The 15083-nt window shown below is 41.3% G+C and overlaps 1 protein-coding gene across 2 annotated transcripts in view; it reads right to left on the bottom strand.

The window, feature by feature from the left end:
• SDK1 (sidekick cell adhesion molecule 1) overlaps nucleotides 1–15083 on the bottom strand; it is a 419730-nt gene that overhangs the window by 117728 nt on the left and 286919 nt on the right. For both annotated transcript variants that reach the window (XM_035901353.1, XM_035901352.1), the window contains exons 14-16: nucleotides 10346–10482; nucleotides 3490–3637; nucleotides 2483–2623 (exon numbers count right to left, since the gene is read on the bottom strand). In XM_035901353.1, the coding sequence (XP_035757246.1) occupies nucleotides 2483–2623; nucleotides 3490–3637; nucleotides 10346–10482 (426 nt within the window). The remainder of the gene's footprint in view (nucleotides 1–2482; nucleotides 2624–3489; nucleotides 3638–10345; nucleotides 10483–15083) is intronic.

Below are 15083 nucleotides of genomic sequence, written 5' to 3'. Positions count from 1 at the left end.
ATTTCTGTGACTAGACAACTCTGTGTATTTCAGCCATAGATTTTGTTCTAAAGTCTTCTTATAAAGAGATCGGTTCTTAATCACTGACAACCCCTCTATTTTCTGCTGAAGAGCTGCTTGCCTGACCATATTTTGGCATATTTAATATTTGTAACGCTACACTGGTGTGATTCCATTTACGAAATACAAATGGAAATAAAGAAATATCAGCCCTCAGCTGAGTATATTGAACGTCCTGATCTTTTTTCTACTTTATGCAATATCTACCTTTTTCTTTCCTTTGTCTCCTGCGAAGGGTGTATGCTTCCTGGCAAAGCCAATTCTTTGTGCAGCAATGTTTCGTCTCACACCTAGCAGACAAGGTGTAGAGCGCTCCTGTGATTTAATCTATTATGCTGTTAGCATGGCAGTCCTCTAAATGCAATACTGCCAGTGAGAAAAAGGGCAGAGGAAGGAGGCCAGTTCAGAAATGTCATGTCTTCATGATTTTTCTCACCATGGACTTTGATGTATACTCCATATGACTTGTGCAGTGCACCTTCACTTTTAAAGATCAGGTGTTCCATCAATTTAGCATCTTGCATGTCTGGGTCTCTGGGATGCATGGTCATTTTCATTTTGTTATACCCTAATTTCTACAGAAATCAGTGCTGGAAGACTTTTCTTCAGTGCACAATGCTTGGACCACACAATTTGACTTGGAAGAACAGCCTGGTTTATTACCTGGGACAGTTGTGCTTTTATATAATAATCTTAAATTCCTGTCGAATAAATGGTTTCTCTGCTCTGTAGTCAAGACAAAGCATGTAGACATCAAAAATGTTCACAGATTGAGCATAATGAATATGATCACTCTCTATTAAAATGCAAAGAGATGTTACAGCAAGGACAGGGATCAATTATGGTGATAGATGTTGTATAAAATACTTAAGTTAAACGTTATTGAAAACGCTATATGGAGAAAACAGAACAGATTGCCAGAAGTAGGAGGCTATGGGATTGCTTTCTCAAAGGACTTAATGCTGAGACTGGGTAAGAGTCATTGGGAATAGCTAAGGAATTAATCCTGTCACCGAGTAGACTGGTTTGAAAGGAAGATCTGTACAAGCAACACTTGTACCCTGTGCAGACAGGTACCCAAGCCTCATGGCAAGATTCTAGCTACAGAGAGAAGTTAAAGCACCTTCTCCCACCCGTCAGTGATGACTGGCACAGCTTTCAAACTGAGTCCAGCTCTTAAACCTGCAGGCACTTGCACAAGCGGCTCACCAGCGTAATAGGCTCGGTGCAGGTGACAAGGAGATTAACAGACTTCAACTCTGCCTGCAGAGAGAAGGAACTTTCCAGCACTATTTTGGGAGCTCACCAACACTCTTAACATCACAAAAGCATTTCCATCCATGCCAGCAGAAGTAGGAGCACAGCATGAGCAGGATGTTGGCATTTAAACTGTAACATTTAGTTATCTTTTAGCAGGTCTGGAAGACACTATTAAAAATGTCAGCAGCCTGCCTACAATAGGCTGTAACCATCACTTGGAAAATTGTCAGTGGTGGTGCAATGCTTGGGAGTTTCCCACAAAAACCCTAATTTAGATAATGCCTCCCTTACTAAAGGTGCGGCCCTAGCTGGCTGCGAGCACTGCAGGATATTTAGGATGCCAAATGAGCCAGTAAGCTGCAGCTGAATTGGGTAGGAGTGAATAACTGAGTCCCAAAAAATTACAAAAGGGAAACGCTCTGCAAAATCTCTCAGTGTGACAACACCCTTTCCAACACAATAAATCCTGCATAAGCAGAAAGACTGAATGTATTCAGGATTCCCAGTTACCTGCCTGAAACTGTTTCTCATTAATAAATACAGAAGGAGCTAAAAGAATCTTACTCAACTGGCTGATTTTCAAAACCAGATCATGGTCTGCCATGAAGCACCTGACCCATCCTTCCCTCTCTCCATTTTGTTTGGCACAAGCCTGAAGTTTATTGATTCTATTCTTGCTCTTCCATAGTGCAGGAGCCCTGTTGTGTCTTTGATAAATTTAATTAAACTTTCTAGCAGGAAGCTGAGATTGTAATAAGCAAATACACATCTGCAATGCATAGGCTGCACTGTACCAACTTCCCATGTGAACACTTTTAGTACTTGATGCTTCACTTCACTTTGAAAATGGGAAAAAGCTATCTGGGTATTGAGAGTCCCCACAGGGAGCTGGTCCAGCCAGAGCAGCTAACGGAGACCCCAGCTCACCGACTCCCTGGTACAGACAGGCTAGAATTTAAGTGCCTGCACCCTTGTGGCCACTTGAACAGAGGTGTTCTCTCATCTGTAATAAACCAGGGCAGCCACAGCATTTGTAAACAATAACTAATATATTTAATGGAATTAGAAATAGTTTTTAATACATTCTTAAGTCATGCCAGTCTGAATTCCCTCTTCACACACGGACCTATCTCCAGACCTTCCAGGTTAGGAAATCACTTACCTTAGGATGTACCCGTGAAGAACTCCATTATGTTCACTCTCGGGAGGAGGTTGCCACTGGACCATGATAGACTGATTGGTCCGCCCACTGGCCACTATGTTTTTAGGTGGGGCACTAGGAGGCTCCTCAGGTAGCATCAACCTAAGTACAAAAGAATGTGATGGAGGTGGATGTTGAAAAAAATGATAGGTAACGTTTCTATTTCATGTATCCACTCCATGTGAACCAGCTTCTTTTATCAAAGTCTGACGACTAGGAAGAAATATAACGCTGATCAAACTGCTGAAGACATGCATGAAATAGTTACAACAAATCAACATAATAGGAAATCAGTTAAGCAAGCAACAAGACAGACAGCTGAGGTAACCTTATTCTCTCCGAATCACCCAGGCTGCTACAACTCTTTAAAAAGATTACAAGCCTGAATGAGTTAGAGCTCAGGTCCAGTGTCTGTGGCTCCTTCCAAATTGTTTCTTTCAGCTCTTTCAATATTTTTCATATCAAACTCCTACATTTTGAAAAAGCCATTTAGAGTTCAGCTGTTCTGCAATTCAAGCTCGCAGCAAGCTTTGGTTCACAGAAGAAGGCGGACGCATTTGAAACTAAATTTGATGAAGCCATCCTTCTATGTCGCATCTGGGTGAATTCCAGAAGTGACATTGCAATGACTGGGTGAATGCTGTCCTCCTTCCCAGGCTAACTGCTGCGGCTTAGCACAAGAGCAAAAAAAAACCCAAAAAAACCAAAAAAACCCTGATACTCTGGAAATATGAGGACACCTCTCCCATCGTGTGCTCTATCCTGCATGGCCTAATTGCCATTATCACCAATTACTGACAGCTGCAGAGCACTCTCCCGAGGCCTGGGTAATGCTAACTGCTCCGTTCCCCACTTATTGTGCAAAAGATAACTTTATTTTAATCATTCACAAACAATCAGCAGTTTTTTCCTCCTAATAAGTCTAGGTTATTGGACCTCTAGCACACAGCTATTTATTTTTACTGTACCTGCTGGTCTCAGAGCTGTACTGGCCCTTTCCCACCTGGTTAACCGCACACACCCTGAACTGGTAGGTTCGGGCTGGAGTTAGTCCGCTCACGGTGACACCGGTCACCTTTGGGTCAAGATTTGATAGGTGAACCTTCCAGGGAGAATCTGTTGGAATAATTTACATGTGAAAAAAAGATGGAATTGCTTGTTAAAAGCCCTGCAGAAGTGAGAAAACGCCTCAGACTGCTCAGAGCTCTTTGTGCTCATTTTCCTCAGAGGAACTTTGGGAAGAAGTTTCTTTTCAGCAGAAGAAACCTTCCTGTCAGCCCACACGGTTATGCAGATTGCACATTTGTCTACTGGAAAGTGATGCTGCACATGTCATGGCATAATAAATAAAAACTATATTCATTAACATTTTAATAAAAGAGGAAACAAGCATGATAAAGACAGATGGGCTGTGTATTTCACAACCCATCTGTTTGGCAGGCCATTACACCACCACACCCATGAGCGGCTCTGGTGGAAGGACTGTAATGAAATTCGCAGTCAGTTTGGAATATCTTCCTACCCAGCTTGCAAGCAGGTGTAGAAGCGTGACTCTCTCTGCCAAATCAGCCCTTTGCTGTAAGACCTGAGAAAGCTTCTGCTGCGGATTCTACGTGTCTGCAATTTTTTTTTTTTCTAGAGATAGTATATGGCATTCGGTCTAATCATTTCCTAGGAAGGCTCCCTGGTATAAACAGCCCTGGCAGCGTTATAAACCCCACGTTGTCAGTTCACATACTTGACATACTGAGCTCCTCTGATGCCTAAATTACATTTTCAAGTTTTCAAAGAGGTCAGAGATGAAACATGTTGAAAATTAAATATCCCGACTTCTTTTGTTCATAGCCTGGTGTCACTTATTCTCCCCCAAGTCATGAGTGAAATTAGTCAGGGAGAGGTGACATTTGGTCTGTGTTGCAACAGTACAGCAATGGAATCAGCCAATTTAAAGATTTGTTCAGTTTTTAAATAATACCAGCTGTTTTCATGCTCCCTGTTCAAAATTACTAACACTTCTGGAAATTACTGAGGAGCTAGCTGTAGATTTTGGCAACGTATCTGTGCATGTTGCTCACCAGAAGTGCATCGCAGCTCCTGGCAGGTCACCTAGACGTCTGCCTGAAAATGAAGATGAGATGTCCCAAATGTGGAAGGCTGCTAAACTCCACACCAAGAGGCAAACCACTAATTTAGTGCTTTTCTGGCAGATTCCTCAGCAAGTTTCAGTCATCTAGGGTGTGATGCCAGTTGGGCTATAAACACTGCATCTTCGAATTACTCAGAATATGTTTATTCCAGCAATGGCTTTCCCAGAACAAAGTCTTTTTTAACAGGAAAACTGACACAGCAGAATACTGGGAATGCTGGAGAGGGACGTTTGCTCAGCAGTCAAGCCCTGTCCTTGTCAATTGTTGATGATTTACCAACAGTCGCTTTGGCTGCAAGATCTCGATGGCAATTCATCTTAGCTGAACGTTGAACTTCTTTTAGAAGGACCCTAGAGGAAGCACACCTACGCTATCTACAAGAGCATTGGTTAGGACTTTTTTGCACCCTAGTTCCTTCTGAATTTTATCAAGCTTCTCTGGAGACTTCACAAACAACTGTTCACCTCGTTACAGCCAGAGTGCACAATAACAAATCAAGGTAGGGCGAAGTTACGGTATGGCTGAGTTAGTATGTGTCCCGAAGCAGCTTCCTGAGGAAAATGGAAGAGCAGACACCAACAAGAGAGTGAAGTACCCTTGTAGGAGCTACTTGGGTAGTGGTCCATTTCCTAGAGCATTTCATTTGTTTACTGCTACTGTAAACACCACCTGAGAGTGCTTAACCCAAGCAGCTCAATGTAGTGAGCAGTTTGATTCAACAGCAGGGCCTATTAATCTTTTCAGCACCTTGGGGCTTTGCTCTGTTTATATGCTGCATCTGTAGAATACTTTATTTATTCTTTTTCCTCTCCTGGTGGAAGATAAAAGATCTGGCAGGAGGAGAGATTAAACTGAAAACTAATATAAACGAAGCCTATTCATCTCCTGGGCACTCTGATTCGTAAAGGAAAGTGGTTTGGGGAGGATTTGCTCACTCATGGAGCAGTGGATACAGTGAGTGTGCAGAGTATCTTTAAAATTTAAATGTCAGGTCTTTTTTTTTGACAATCAATAAACTAAACATTTCGAAAGGCTGCTCTCCCTCCTTAAATACATAACAAACCCCAGAACTGTAGAGAAGCTTGTTTTAACCGTAGAAAAGAACAATTCTGACATCAGAAACACGCCATAAAATTTTCAGCACTGACTCTCTTCTCCTCCAGGGATGACTGTCACTTGCCTGTCCCAGGAAGCCTGGAGAAGCTCCATGGTGACAAAAGACTTGCCAGGTCAAACTATTAAATAAGCCTCTCTTAGACCGAACAGACTGTGCTAATCCTTCATTTAACTTAAGCTGCCCAGAATGTACTCTGGGCTTTGCTTGCTTGCTCTTCCACTGTAATTGCCACTGCCTGAAAAAAATTCCATGTTTAGCTGTCTATCATCTTAAGGATATTGGGTATTTTGAATTAACTCTGATTGCCTCTCCAAGTTAATTTATTGGAAACGAAGAATCTCACAGGCTATTCTCTAGTTTACAATGTGATTTGGGGGGGTTTAGAAATTACCTTTGCTCTGTCAAGAAGTTTTGGATGCACTCGTGATATGTTTAATAACATTGGTTACTCACTAAGGGGCATTTCCTCTGTGTTTCCCTATCTACCTTACAATTCATGCATTAATTGCAAATTCCTCAAAAATCATTTCTAATTTGATATCACGGATTAGATCTATTGCAGAAAGCTGATTTTTGCAGGTTTGGAGTACGTTTCCATCTGCTTCCTTCTCCAGGAGGTTTTGCATAGACGGTATTATTGGAATTTGCCATACCGCTGGAGTTTACTGAATTAATCTCTCAAATCTTCCTGACAATATGATATTGCAAAAAGTTCAAAAAAAAAATTAAATGGTTCATCCTTTGCTTAGTAGGACTTCAGCAAAGTCTACCAATGGCCTGAGAAAAAGTATCTTTTAAGACTATCATATATAGATCTGAGTCAAACCTGTAACGAACAACATAGTTTTACTTTGATTTTTGCAAAGATTTATGAATGTGTTCAGTTTTAATCATTTGAATATTCCTACCAAATTCAGTGTGACAATTCATAGGCTTTAAGTTAAGCATGTACACATGCTTTTCATAGGAGCTTTTATTATCTCCTTATTGGCACAACGTGATGAATCTGAGTTATATCATTACATCACACGGCACAGATATCCCAGAATACAATAAAACAAAAATGGGCTTTTATCTTAATTGTACTCAGCAGAATTCTCTCACTATTAATTCATTTTTTCAGATAGAAGACTATTCAGAATAATTTTTGATTAATCTCTGAAATCGAAACCTCTTTGGAATAAAATAAAAATATCCCCTTCTAACTTCATGAAGATACTTCATTGGAATTCCTAGGTATATCGCACCAGGGGCTAAACAGGTCATGAAACATCCAAAAATTATATTAGTGCAAATGACAGCAATGCATGGTACTATTTATTTGAAAATCCTATTTCAAATGAAGGTTCACATTCCTGGCTCTGTGTGGGCAGGAATACTTAATGACTGTGTTTCCCTGGAACTGTGTTTTTCAAATTAGATTATAAATTTGCCCCCAAATGTTCAAGGCCATATGTCTCAAGTCACCCACAGACACGGTCTACTGTGAATACTTGCAATTTGAGAATTATTGCATTGTGCCAAATACATTCATTTTAAAAATTAGGTGACTTGGTGACTAGAGTCGTTCATATTTCCAGCAATTTATGTGCATGATCTGCCACTGTTTTTTCCTCTAATTAAAAAATAAGGTTTTTATATCTCTTTACTGAATTGATATTAATGAAAAGGAGTTCTAATCCATGCCAGGTGGAGTGACACGCCTCTCTCTAATGCAGCTGGTAATTAGTCCCCTGAAATTTACACTCATTATTTTGAACCCTCTTCAGCTATTTCTCTGAAGCAGATACTGTTATTATGTATTCATTTATGGTATGTGCTTCAAAATGTACAATAGATCCTAAAGCTATTAGAAAATTATTCAAAGCAAAACAGCTAAAAAAAACCCAAAAAACAAACAAACCTATGCTACATTTTGGCACCTGTAACTGCAAAGCAAAACCCATGGACTGAAACTCTGCAGAACTAAGAACAAAGTCTCGCATGCAGCTTTGCTAACTGGAAAATAAATCGTCATTCTGATGGCCCTCCCTAGCCTTAACGTGTATGAAAGCAAACAGGGATTAGGATGTTTAAAAGCATATTGCGCTGCTGAGCGAGCTACGGACGCGAGCAGATGAGCTCATGGAGGGCATACGCTGGCTCCTCGGCAGTCGCGCTCTTTCTGCGGCACAAACGGGACCGACAGAAAACCTGAAAGTAAATCTTCTTTGAAAAGCAAAGAGGGATTCTGCACAGCCGTATCAGAGAAAACGATACCTACACAAGATCAAATGTCAGCTTTGTTCACAAACATCACTTGGGATGGGGGGACCAAAGGAAAGGTGTTTTCCAAAAGACTGGGAGCTCTGCAGAAACTAAATATTAACCAGACACTACTGAAATCAAAATAACTCTAACCCCCAAACACTTCAAGAAAATAAAAACCAAAACAATATGCAGACATTAAAGTCAGCTTTCCAAACCAAAGTCACTGGTGACATTGTTCCACCATTCTGTTGGCATCTGTAAAGCTGAGCAACTATATGTGGAATGAGAGAGAAAAGCAACAGTGGGTTTAGATTCCTCCCTGTCCTACTTCTATGAGTAACCATTTAGAGACTGACTGTAAAAGCCAAGCAAATAAGGATAAAGCTGAAAACTGAAAGGACAGCAAGATCTAGAATATTTCTGGGAGCTAAGATGCCCAATTCACAGACCAGTCCCGGTCCGTGTTTGGTTTTTGCAGCTGCAAGCTTGCTGAAGTACATACACCTATGATTTGTGATAATGAGGCGCTCTCAGCAGTAGATTGCAATGCCATCAGCCAAAATTATTGGATCTATCATGGAGTGAGCAAGGGTTCACAGGATCCTGGGGAGTTCTGAGGGACTGTCTGCATGATTGCTGGAGAACTACTGTTGACTTTTGCTGAGCCTTCTACAAATTTCAGTGAATGAATTATAGCATTTTCAAAATGATGGCACATTTACCCCATTCCTACACTAGAACAACTGCAAAGTGTCCTTGGTAGAAAGGCCCTTGAAGACCTTTCAAACTTCTCCTGGCACTGAGCTGCCTCCTCTTCTAGTGACTCTTCCCAACCAACGCAGCCCGGCGCAGGACCCAAGTGCATACATTTTGCCAGCTCTGTGCTGTCTCTATGTAAATACAGCCTTAATACCTTTGCATCATGTTCCCAGACTGGAAGTTTATTAGCTTGTCTTTGTCAAAGCCGCTGGGAAACATGAAACACAAGGGTCACGTCCTTGGGCAAAAGAACGGGTAAGGAAAAGCAAAAAGGCAGTTACTGGCCCGGGGTCGATAGGAGGGGAAGGACAGAAGAGTGACAATAAAAAAGGTGGTGGTGATAAAAAGCTAGAGAGGGGGGGTGAGTGCAGAATACTGAATTTTCTCAGTCATTTGTTACAAAAAGATCAGGAGTCTTTGCTCAAAAAGTACTGCTTTAAGGACAGCAGTCCTGGGCATGACTTGAGATTTTTGCTACGATTAGAAAACTGCGCTTTGCTTAACAGATGTCAAGATCATCAGTTCTGGGACCTCCACATCTGAAAAGTTACACACTCCAGCCTGCAAAGCAAAAGGGTTGTATGTGATCTGAAGCTCAAGTTTCATCTCAAGCTCTCTGTGTGGCAAAACAAAACGCTACTCTCCAGATAATCAGAAATCAGGACTGTTTCACATTCAGTTATGCAGTGGCTAATTTCCACATGTCAGAAAAAGTGATGCTCTTAATTTTTTCATCAAGAACCAATTGTTAGGCTTGAATTTCCAGCTCCTAGGGTGACAGAGATTAGAAAGTATTGCCAAGGTGACCGATTTCCATATAACCTCATCTTTCCATCAATTGCTAAAGAGGCATTAGCAGTGTCCCTGAATAACCTTGCAAACTGAGAGCCATGAAGGACCAGACACACAGCATGACAAAACTGCGAGACGTGGCAATTCACAATGACCAGGTTTGTAACCCATGAAGCTAGATATCTGGATATCTCACATTCTCAATCACCTACCTAAAAGAAGGGTGTGAAATGATAACCTAGGGAAAGTGAAGAAAAATATATGAGCCCACATACAGATCAGATAGCAGCTCCTATCGACATCTAAGTTTGCTCCTCTGACTGACCATCAGTTCCCCGTATAATAATACTGCCTGCATTTTTCAGGTGAAACTGGGGCTCTGAATGCATCAAGATATCTACGAAACCAGAGCAAAAGACAACAGTGGGAAGAAATTAAATCGGACTGTTGCTATTTTAAAGGTGTCAAATGCAAGCACTGAGGAATGAGCTGTTGTGCCTCAGGTCTAGCGGGCAATGCTGGAGGTGGAACTAAGGCTTCCCTGGATAACAAGTCCACCATCTCAGGTCTCTTTTTCTTGTTTAACTCTTTCAGTGTGTGAATAGTTAAGCGTAAACCCCAGGGCTTCCCCTTTGTGGACGCTGTCTCATGCTCAGCAAACTGTAGGATTTTGTTGGTAACGCTGGTAAAAGGTGAGTCTGAAAGAAGGCTGAATAATTAAGAAGAACATGAGGTTGAAACATATTTGACTTTACTCACTGTTCTCAGAGAGCTCGACCATGTAGTAGAGAACAGGGCTGTTTCCATCAAAGGGGCGCACCCAGGAGAGCATCACGCTGCGGCTGTATGAGGAATTTAGAGTGGCCAGAAGATTCTGAGGAGAATGAGGCAGCTCGCTGTTAAGGAAAAAAAAGGAAGGGAGAGAAAGCAGCACAGAAAAAAAATCAATCTACATTTCATTCAGCTACAGTCTTACAGGCAGTTAAAGGCACACAACATCAGAGCCATAGGATGATAGATATAAAACTACCAGCAGCTACTGTACAATCAAATAAATGAAAGACATTGCCAAATTCTTCACAATTTTATCCTATTTGGAAAAAAAAAATAATTTATGCTGAAAGTCCCAAGGCTGATGCTTAGAACAGCTAATGGAAGTGTTGCTAAATGTGGAAAACAGCCAATTTTCATATTGTTTGTGACTGAGACAAGTTGGTCAACAAATTTCCTCTCTCACATTTTTCCCCTTCTTACGATGACATCCTAGCAATGTGACAGCAGTAATACGTATAAACAGCAAAACACATGGGAGATATGATTTAGCATGGAATTTTTCATACTCAAGGAAGCAGAAGACATTGACACTATCCATATAGAGCTACTAATCAAAATTACCATATGTATTCTTAGGCTACAGAACAGCTTGATTTACTCATGGATTCAGGCTTATCCTGTCATGGGTAGAATCTTTCCTTTCTATAATAAGGATTTTTCTGGAAGCACCCAACTAGAAAATGTAGTGAAAATGCCTGCTGAAACCCCATGGAAATACAAAATGAAACATTAAAAAACAAAAATAAAACAGCAGCTCAATTAAAACATGTCATTTCTTCACAGAAAGGCAATTTGTGGAAGAACAGTTCATTTGTACTCATTGGCTGAAAGTTGGAGCCTGCACGGTGCAGGGAGAAAACTAAATTCTGCTACATTCCTTAAATGCCGACCTGTACTAAGTGACAAGAGTCTTTCAGCCGTTATATTTGAGCCTGATTCCTGCTCCTTATCATCCTGGTTCCTAAGGAGGATGAGGATTTCGGACAGGGAAAGAAAAGCAAGGAGGCACAGTTTTCACCCCTTCAACCTACTCTCAGCCCCAGGAAGGCAGAGGGCAACCCTGCCTCGGCATGCACGGCTTCTAATCTGCTCTGGCCAGAGCAGAAAGCCACAAGTGTACTTCACATGCTTAACTTAAAAACGTAGTAATTTCTGGTTGTAATGTATCATGCTACTGAAGGCTCACAGTTATTTAAAAACCACAGCTCCTTAGCCACTCGCAAAAGTAAATACAGACTCTGGCTTTAAGCCAGAACAATAAATGTGTCCTGGATTTAGGTTTCTACTGGAAGATTGAGGAGCATATAGAGAGCTAGACAATAGTTTTATTATTTTTCTGTTAAAACTGTGTATGCTTTTATTTATATGCTTATGATGGCTATATGCTGTGGAGTTAACACCAAAAATTAAAAAAAAAAAAAAAAAAAGTTGCTGGAAGAGCCAAGGAGTGGCAAGAAAAATACAAAACACACAGATAATGAGACAAGAGCAATGGAAGACACTCACCTGCCCACCTCTCCGTAGGCTAGAAGGGTTGACGATTCCTAAGGCTAAACCTGAGACTCAAAGTCTCGTCTCGTCTCATTTGACTTTAACCGCCTAACCAAATTAGCAGCACAGTCACCCCAGGCTCTTTCTGTAGTAAACATGGAACGACACCTCAGGGTGCGAATCAGATCTTAACTTCATTAAATCACTTGCTCAAGATGCCTTGATTACAAGGAGTTTAGGCTGACTGTGTTCTCACTTCGGTCTGGGCATGCACCAAGCAAGCTCCAGACTTCTGACGCACAGAAAGCTAAGACAGGGGCAGTTTTAGGCTAGGAGAAACATCAGGCACAGGAAGGAGTATGTATGGCCCCAAAAGAAGCAGATTTTGAACACAGCACTGCAAAAGCTGGATAAACAAGTTTAGGGAAGAGGGGAACCTGGAAACAAAGTAGGAGGGCAGCTGGCCTGCAAGGCAAAATGGCAGAACAAGCCTATGGTTTGAAAAGCGTGGAGTGGAGGTTTAAGACTTGGCCTGTGGGAGGGTGCTACTTAATTTTGAATGAAACATAAAATTATAATAAACATTAAACCTCCCGTACAATTTATCATTATGTCCTAAGCAAGCTGGTTGGAAAAGTGCTTTTGTGATTAAGCTGGCAAAGGAAATTACTAAAGGAAAGAGAGTGAAACACCTTGTGCCATGGCTCACCAAGTCCCAGTCCCCACTTCAGGTATCACCAGGCCCCTGGGGGGAAGTGCTCGGAGAGGGGCCGTGGCCTCAGCTTCTTCCAGAAGACGATGCTCATGCAGGGAGCAATGCAGGAGGGATGGCTGGGGGGGCCTCACAGCAAACTTATCCCCGTGTAACTCCTTTTCTGGGAACTAAAAAAACACTCCTGGAATATATTAAAGGATATTTCCAGGGTGTGTATTTACTAGTTAATCTTGTTTCCCTGTACATTTAGAAGGGTTGAATTAACAGCTCGCTTGAGGACAGAGGCGACGCGACTAAGAACAACTTTACCAGCTCAGTCTCTTTTTCTTAGGGTACAAATCTTGGAAGACTTTCAGAGGAGAGGGGACATTCCCTTTTTCATGTTTTTTAAAACACAAACTGAGTTTAAAACATGGGAGATTTTTTTCTTAGAATTTGGGGTGAGTTGACCGTCCTCTTAGACCGACACAAAAGGGTAAGCAGGCAGCAGCGCGACGGAAACGGGCACTTTCTGCTCCCAGGCTGAGTAGCGGGAGCTGCAGCAGCAGTACAGTACATACATACCTCCACTAATATCATATTCTTTAGCCATATGTGTCCACACCGAACAGCAACAGATGGTGCTTACAGATTTAAATCCCTCAAGGCAGACATAACAAGTGCCTAAGAAACACACCTGGGCAGAAATAAATATTTAAAACTACAAAGACATTTCAGCACAGAAGTGTACTTCTCTCTTTGTAGTGTACAAAAGCAGAGATTAATAAATAGTAATTCTGAATTTAGGAAGCACTTACACTTTGTCTCCTTCTCATTTGCTACCACATACTGTGTGGAAGGGATGATAAATGAGACCTGTACCACCACCATGAATATTCATGTTCCCCAAAGAGATCATAGCTTCTTTTTTTCCTTTAAGAGAATTACTTTTCCTTGCTGCTAACACCCGAGAAATCATTGCAGGGAATGGCAGTCTCAACCCTTCTTTAGGACGAGAAGGACCTCAGACTTGAACTGCTCAACTTCTGATACACCAAGAAAGCGGATGAGGTTTAGGACACCGCCACCCAGGGCACAGAACAGCCCTTGATCGGACACTGGAAGTTTAATTCCAGCGTTATCTTCCTTTTTTTTTCATTCACTGAAGCCCTGAATGGGAAATATATGAAAGTTTTTCAACACAGAATATCTTAAGACTTCACTCCCCTAATGGTGAAGAGTTGCATGGAGGCAAGTTTTCCATAACTTATTTTGTATGATAGCAAAATAGTATATGGGCACTTTTCAATCTGTAATTGATAGATAAGCCCAGGGTTAATGGCATAGCCACCAAGGTGACCTGAGGGGACTCTGACAAAGCAATTAAAATAGCAGATTTACAAGAAAAGAACATGAAGTCATTGTGACAATACAGGAGAGAAATATTAGCTAGTTGCAGATGATGCATGTTCAAAACAGAAACCCTAATGTTTTGAGTCAGCTCATCACTGCCAGAGGGCAGCTGAAAAATTCACTCAGCAAACACATCGAGCATTTTATAAAATGAGCTAAAAGCAGTCTATTTGCTGAGGGAAATAAACCAGACATGGTTTGGAGAGATTTCTGAGAAAAATGGTCTAACAGCAGGTAATTAGAGAGACTGTGACTGAAGAGGGGATTACTAAAGAGGCAAGGGAGATTAAACAAGTTTTACTTGTCAGTTTATAAAAAAACCCACTCCTATTTCATAAATGATATCCTAAATCATGTCCACCATACACGTTTTACTTGGGAGCAGGTGGTTCATCTGCTAGACCTGATAACATGGTAAGAAGTTGAGGCAGGAAGCCTAGCAAAGCATCAGCCCTGATGGCTTCGCTCATAAAAGTTTATGTCTGAAATGGAGAAACGTGTCATCCGTTGCTCAGGACTTTCCAGTTTCTCTTGCAAAAGAATCCTCTCCAATTTCTAAACACAGGAAGGATTCTTGCAAGGCATCCATTAGTTTTGAGGCTTTTTGTCTCTCGCGGGCCTATAACGAGGTGGATTTTTTGAAATTAAAGGCTTGCCAAGTCCCAGAGTGCGCAGATTTATTTCCCATTTCATTTTGGTGGTCACCACAAGCACACATCTACAGACGACTTGGGAAAGGCTTTTGAATTTTATGCTTTCTTTTTGCTAAAAACACCTACATTTCTGATCTACCTTCAATGATGAACAGACACAATTGTATTTCTGAGTGTATTTCCAGGTGGTATTTCTCTTTTGAGTATCAAGTGCATTTAGACTCAGCAGTGAACCTTACTTCTTGGATGACATCTCAATAGAGAGCTTGGAAAAATAAATAGAAGCTTTCTTTCTAGTGAGGAAGAAATAATATATTTTCAAGTTTGACATCCTTCCCGTTTTCACTCCCTGCAGAAAAGCAAAGAGATGGGCTATTGGAACCAAGGGATATGGGATCCATATGAAGATAAG

This window comes from Egretta garzetta, unplaced genomic scaffold (genome assembly GCF_000687185.1).
Source record: "Egretta garzetta isolate BGI_Z169 unplaced genomic scaffold, ASM68718v1 scaffold299, whole genome shotgun sequence".
NCBI lineage: Eukaryota > Metazoa > Chordata > Aves > Pelecaniformes > Ardeidae > Egretta > Egretta garzetta.
Note: the sequence above shows the minus strand (reverse complement) of the source record. Positions and strands in the feature narration are given on the sequence as shown.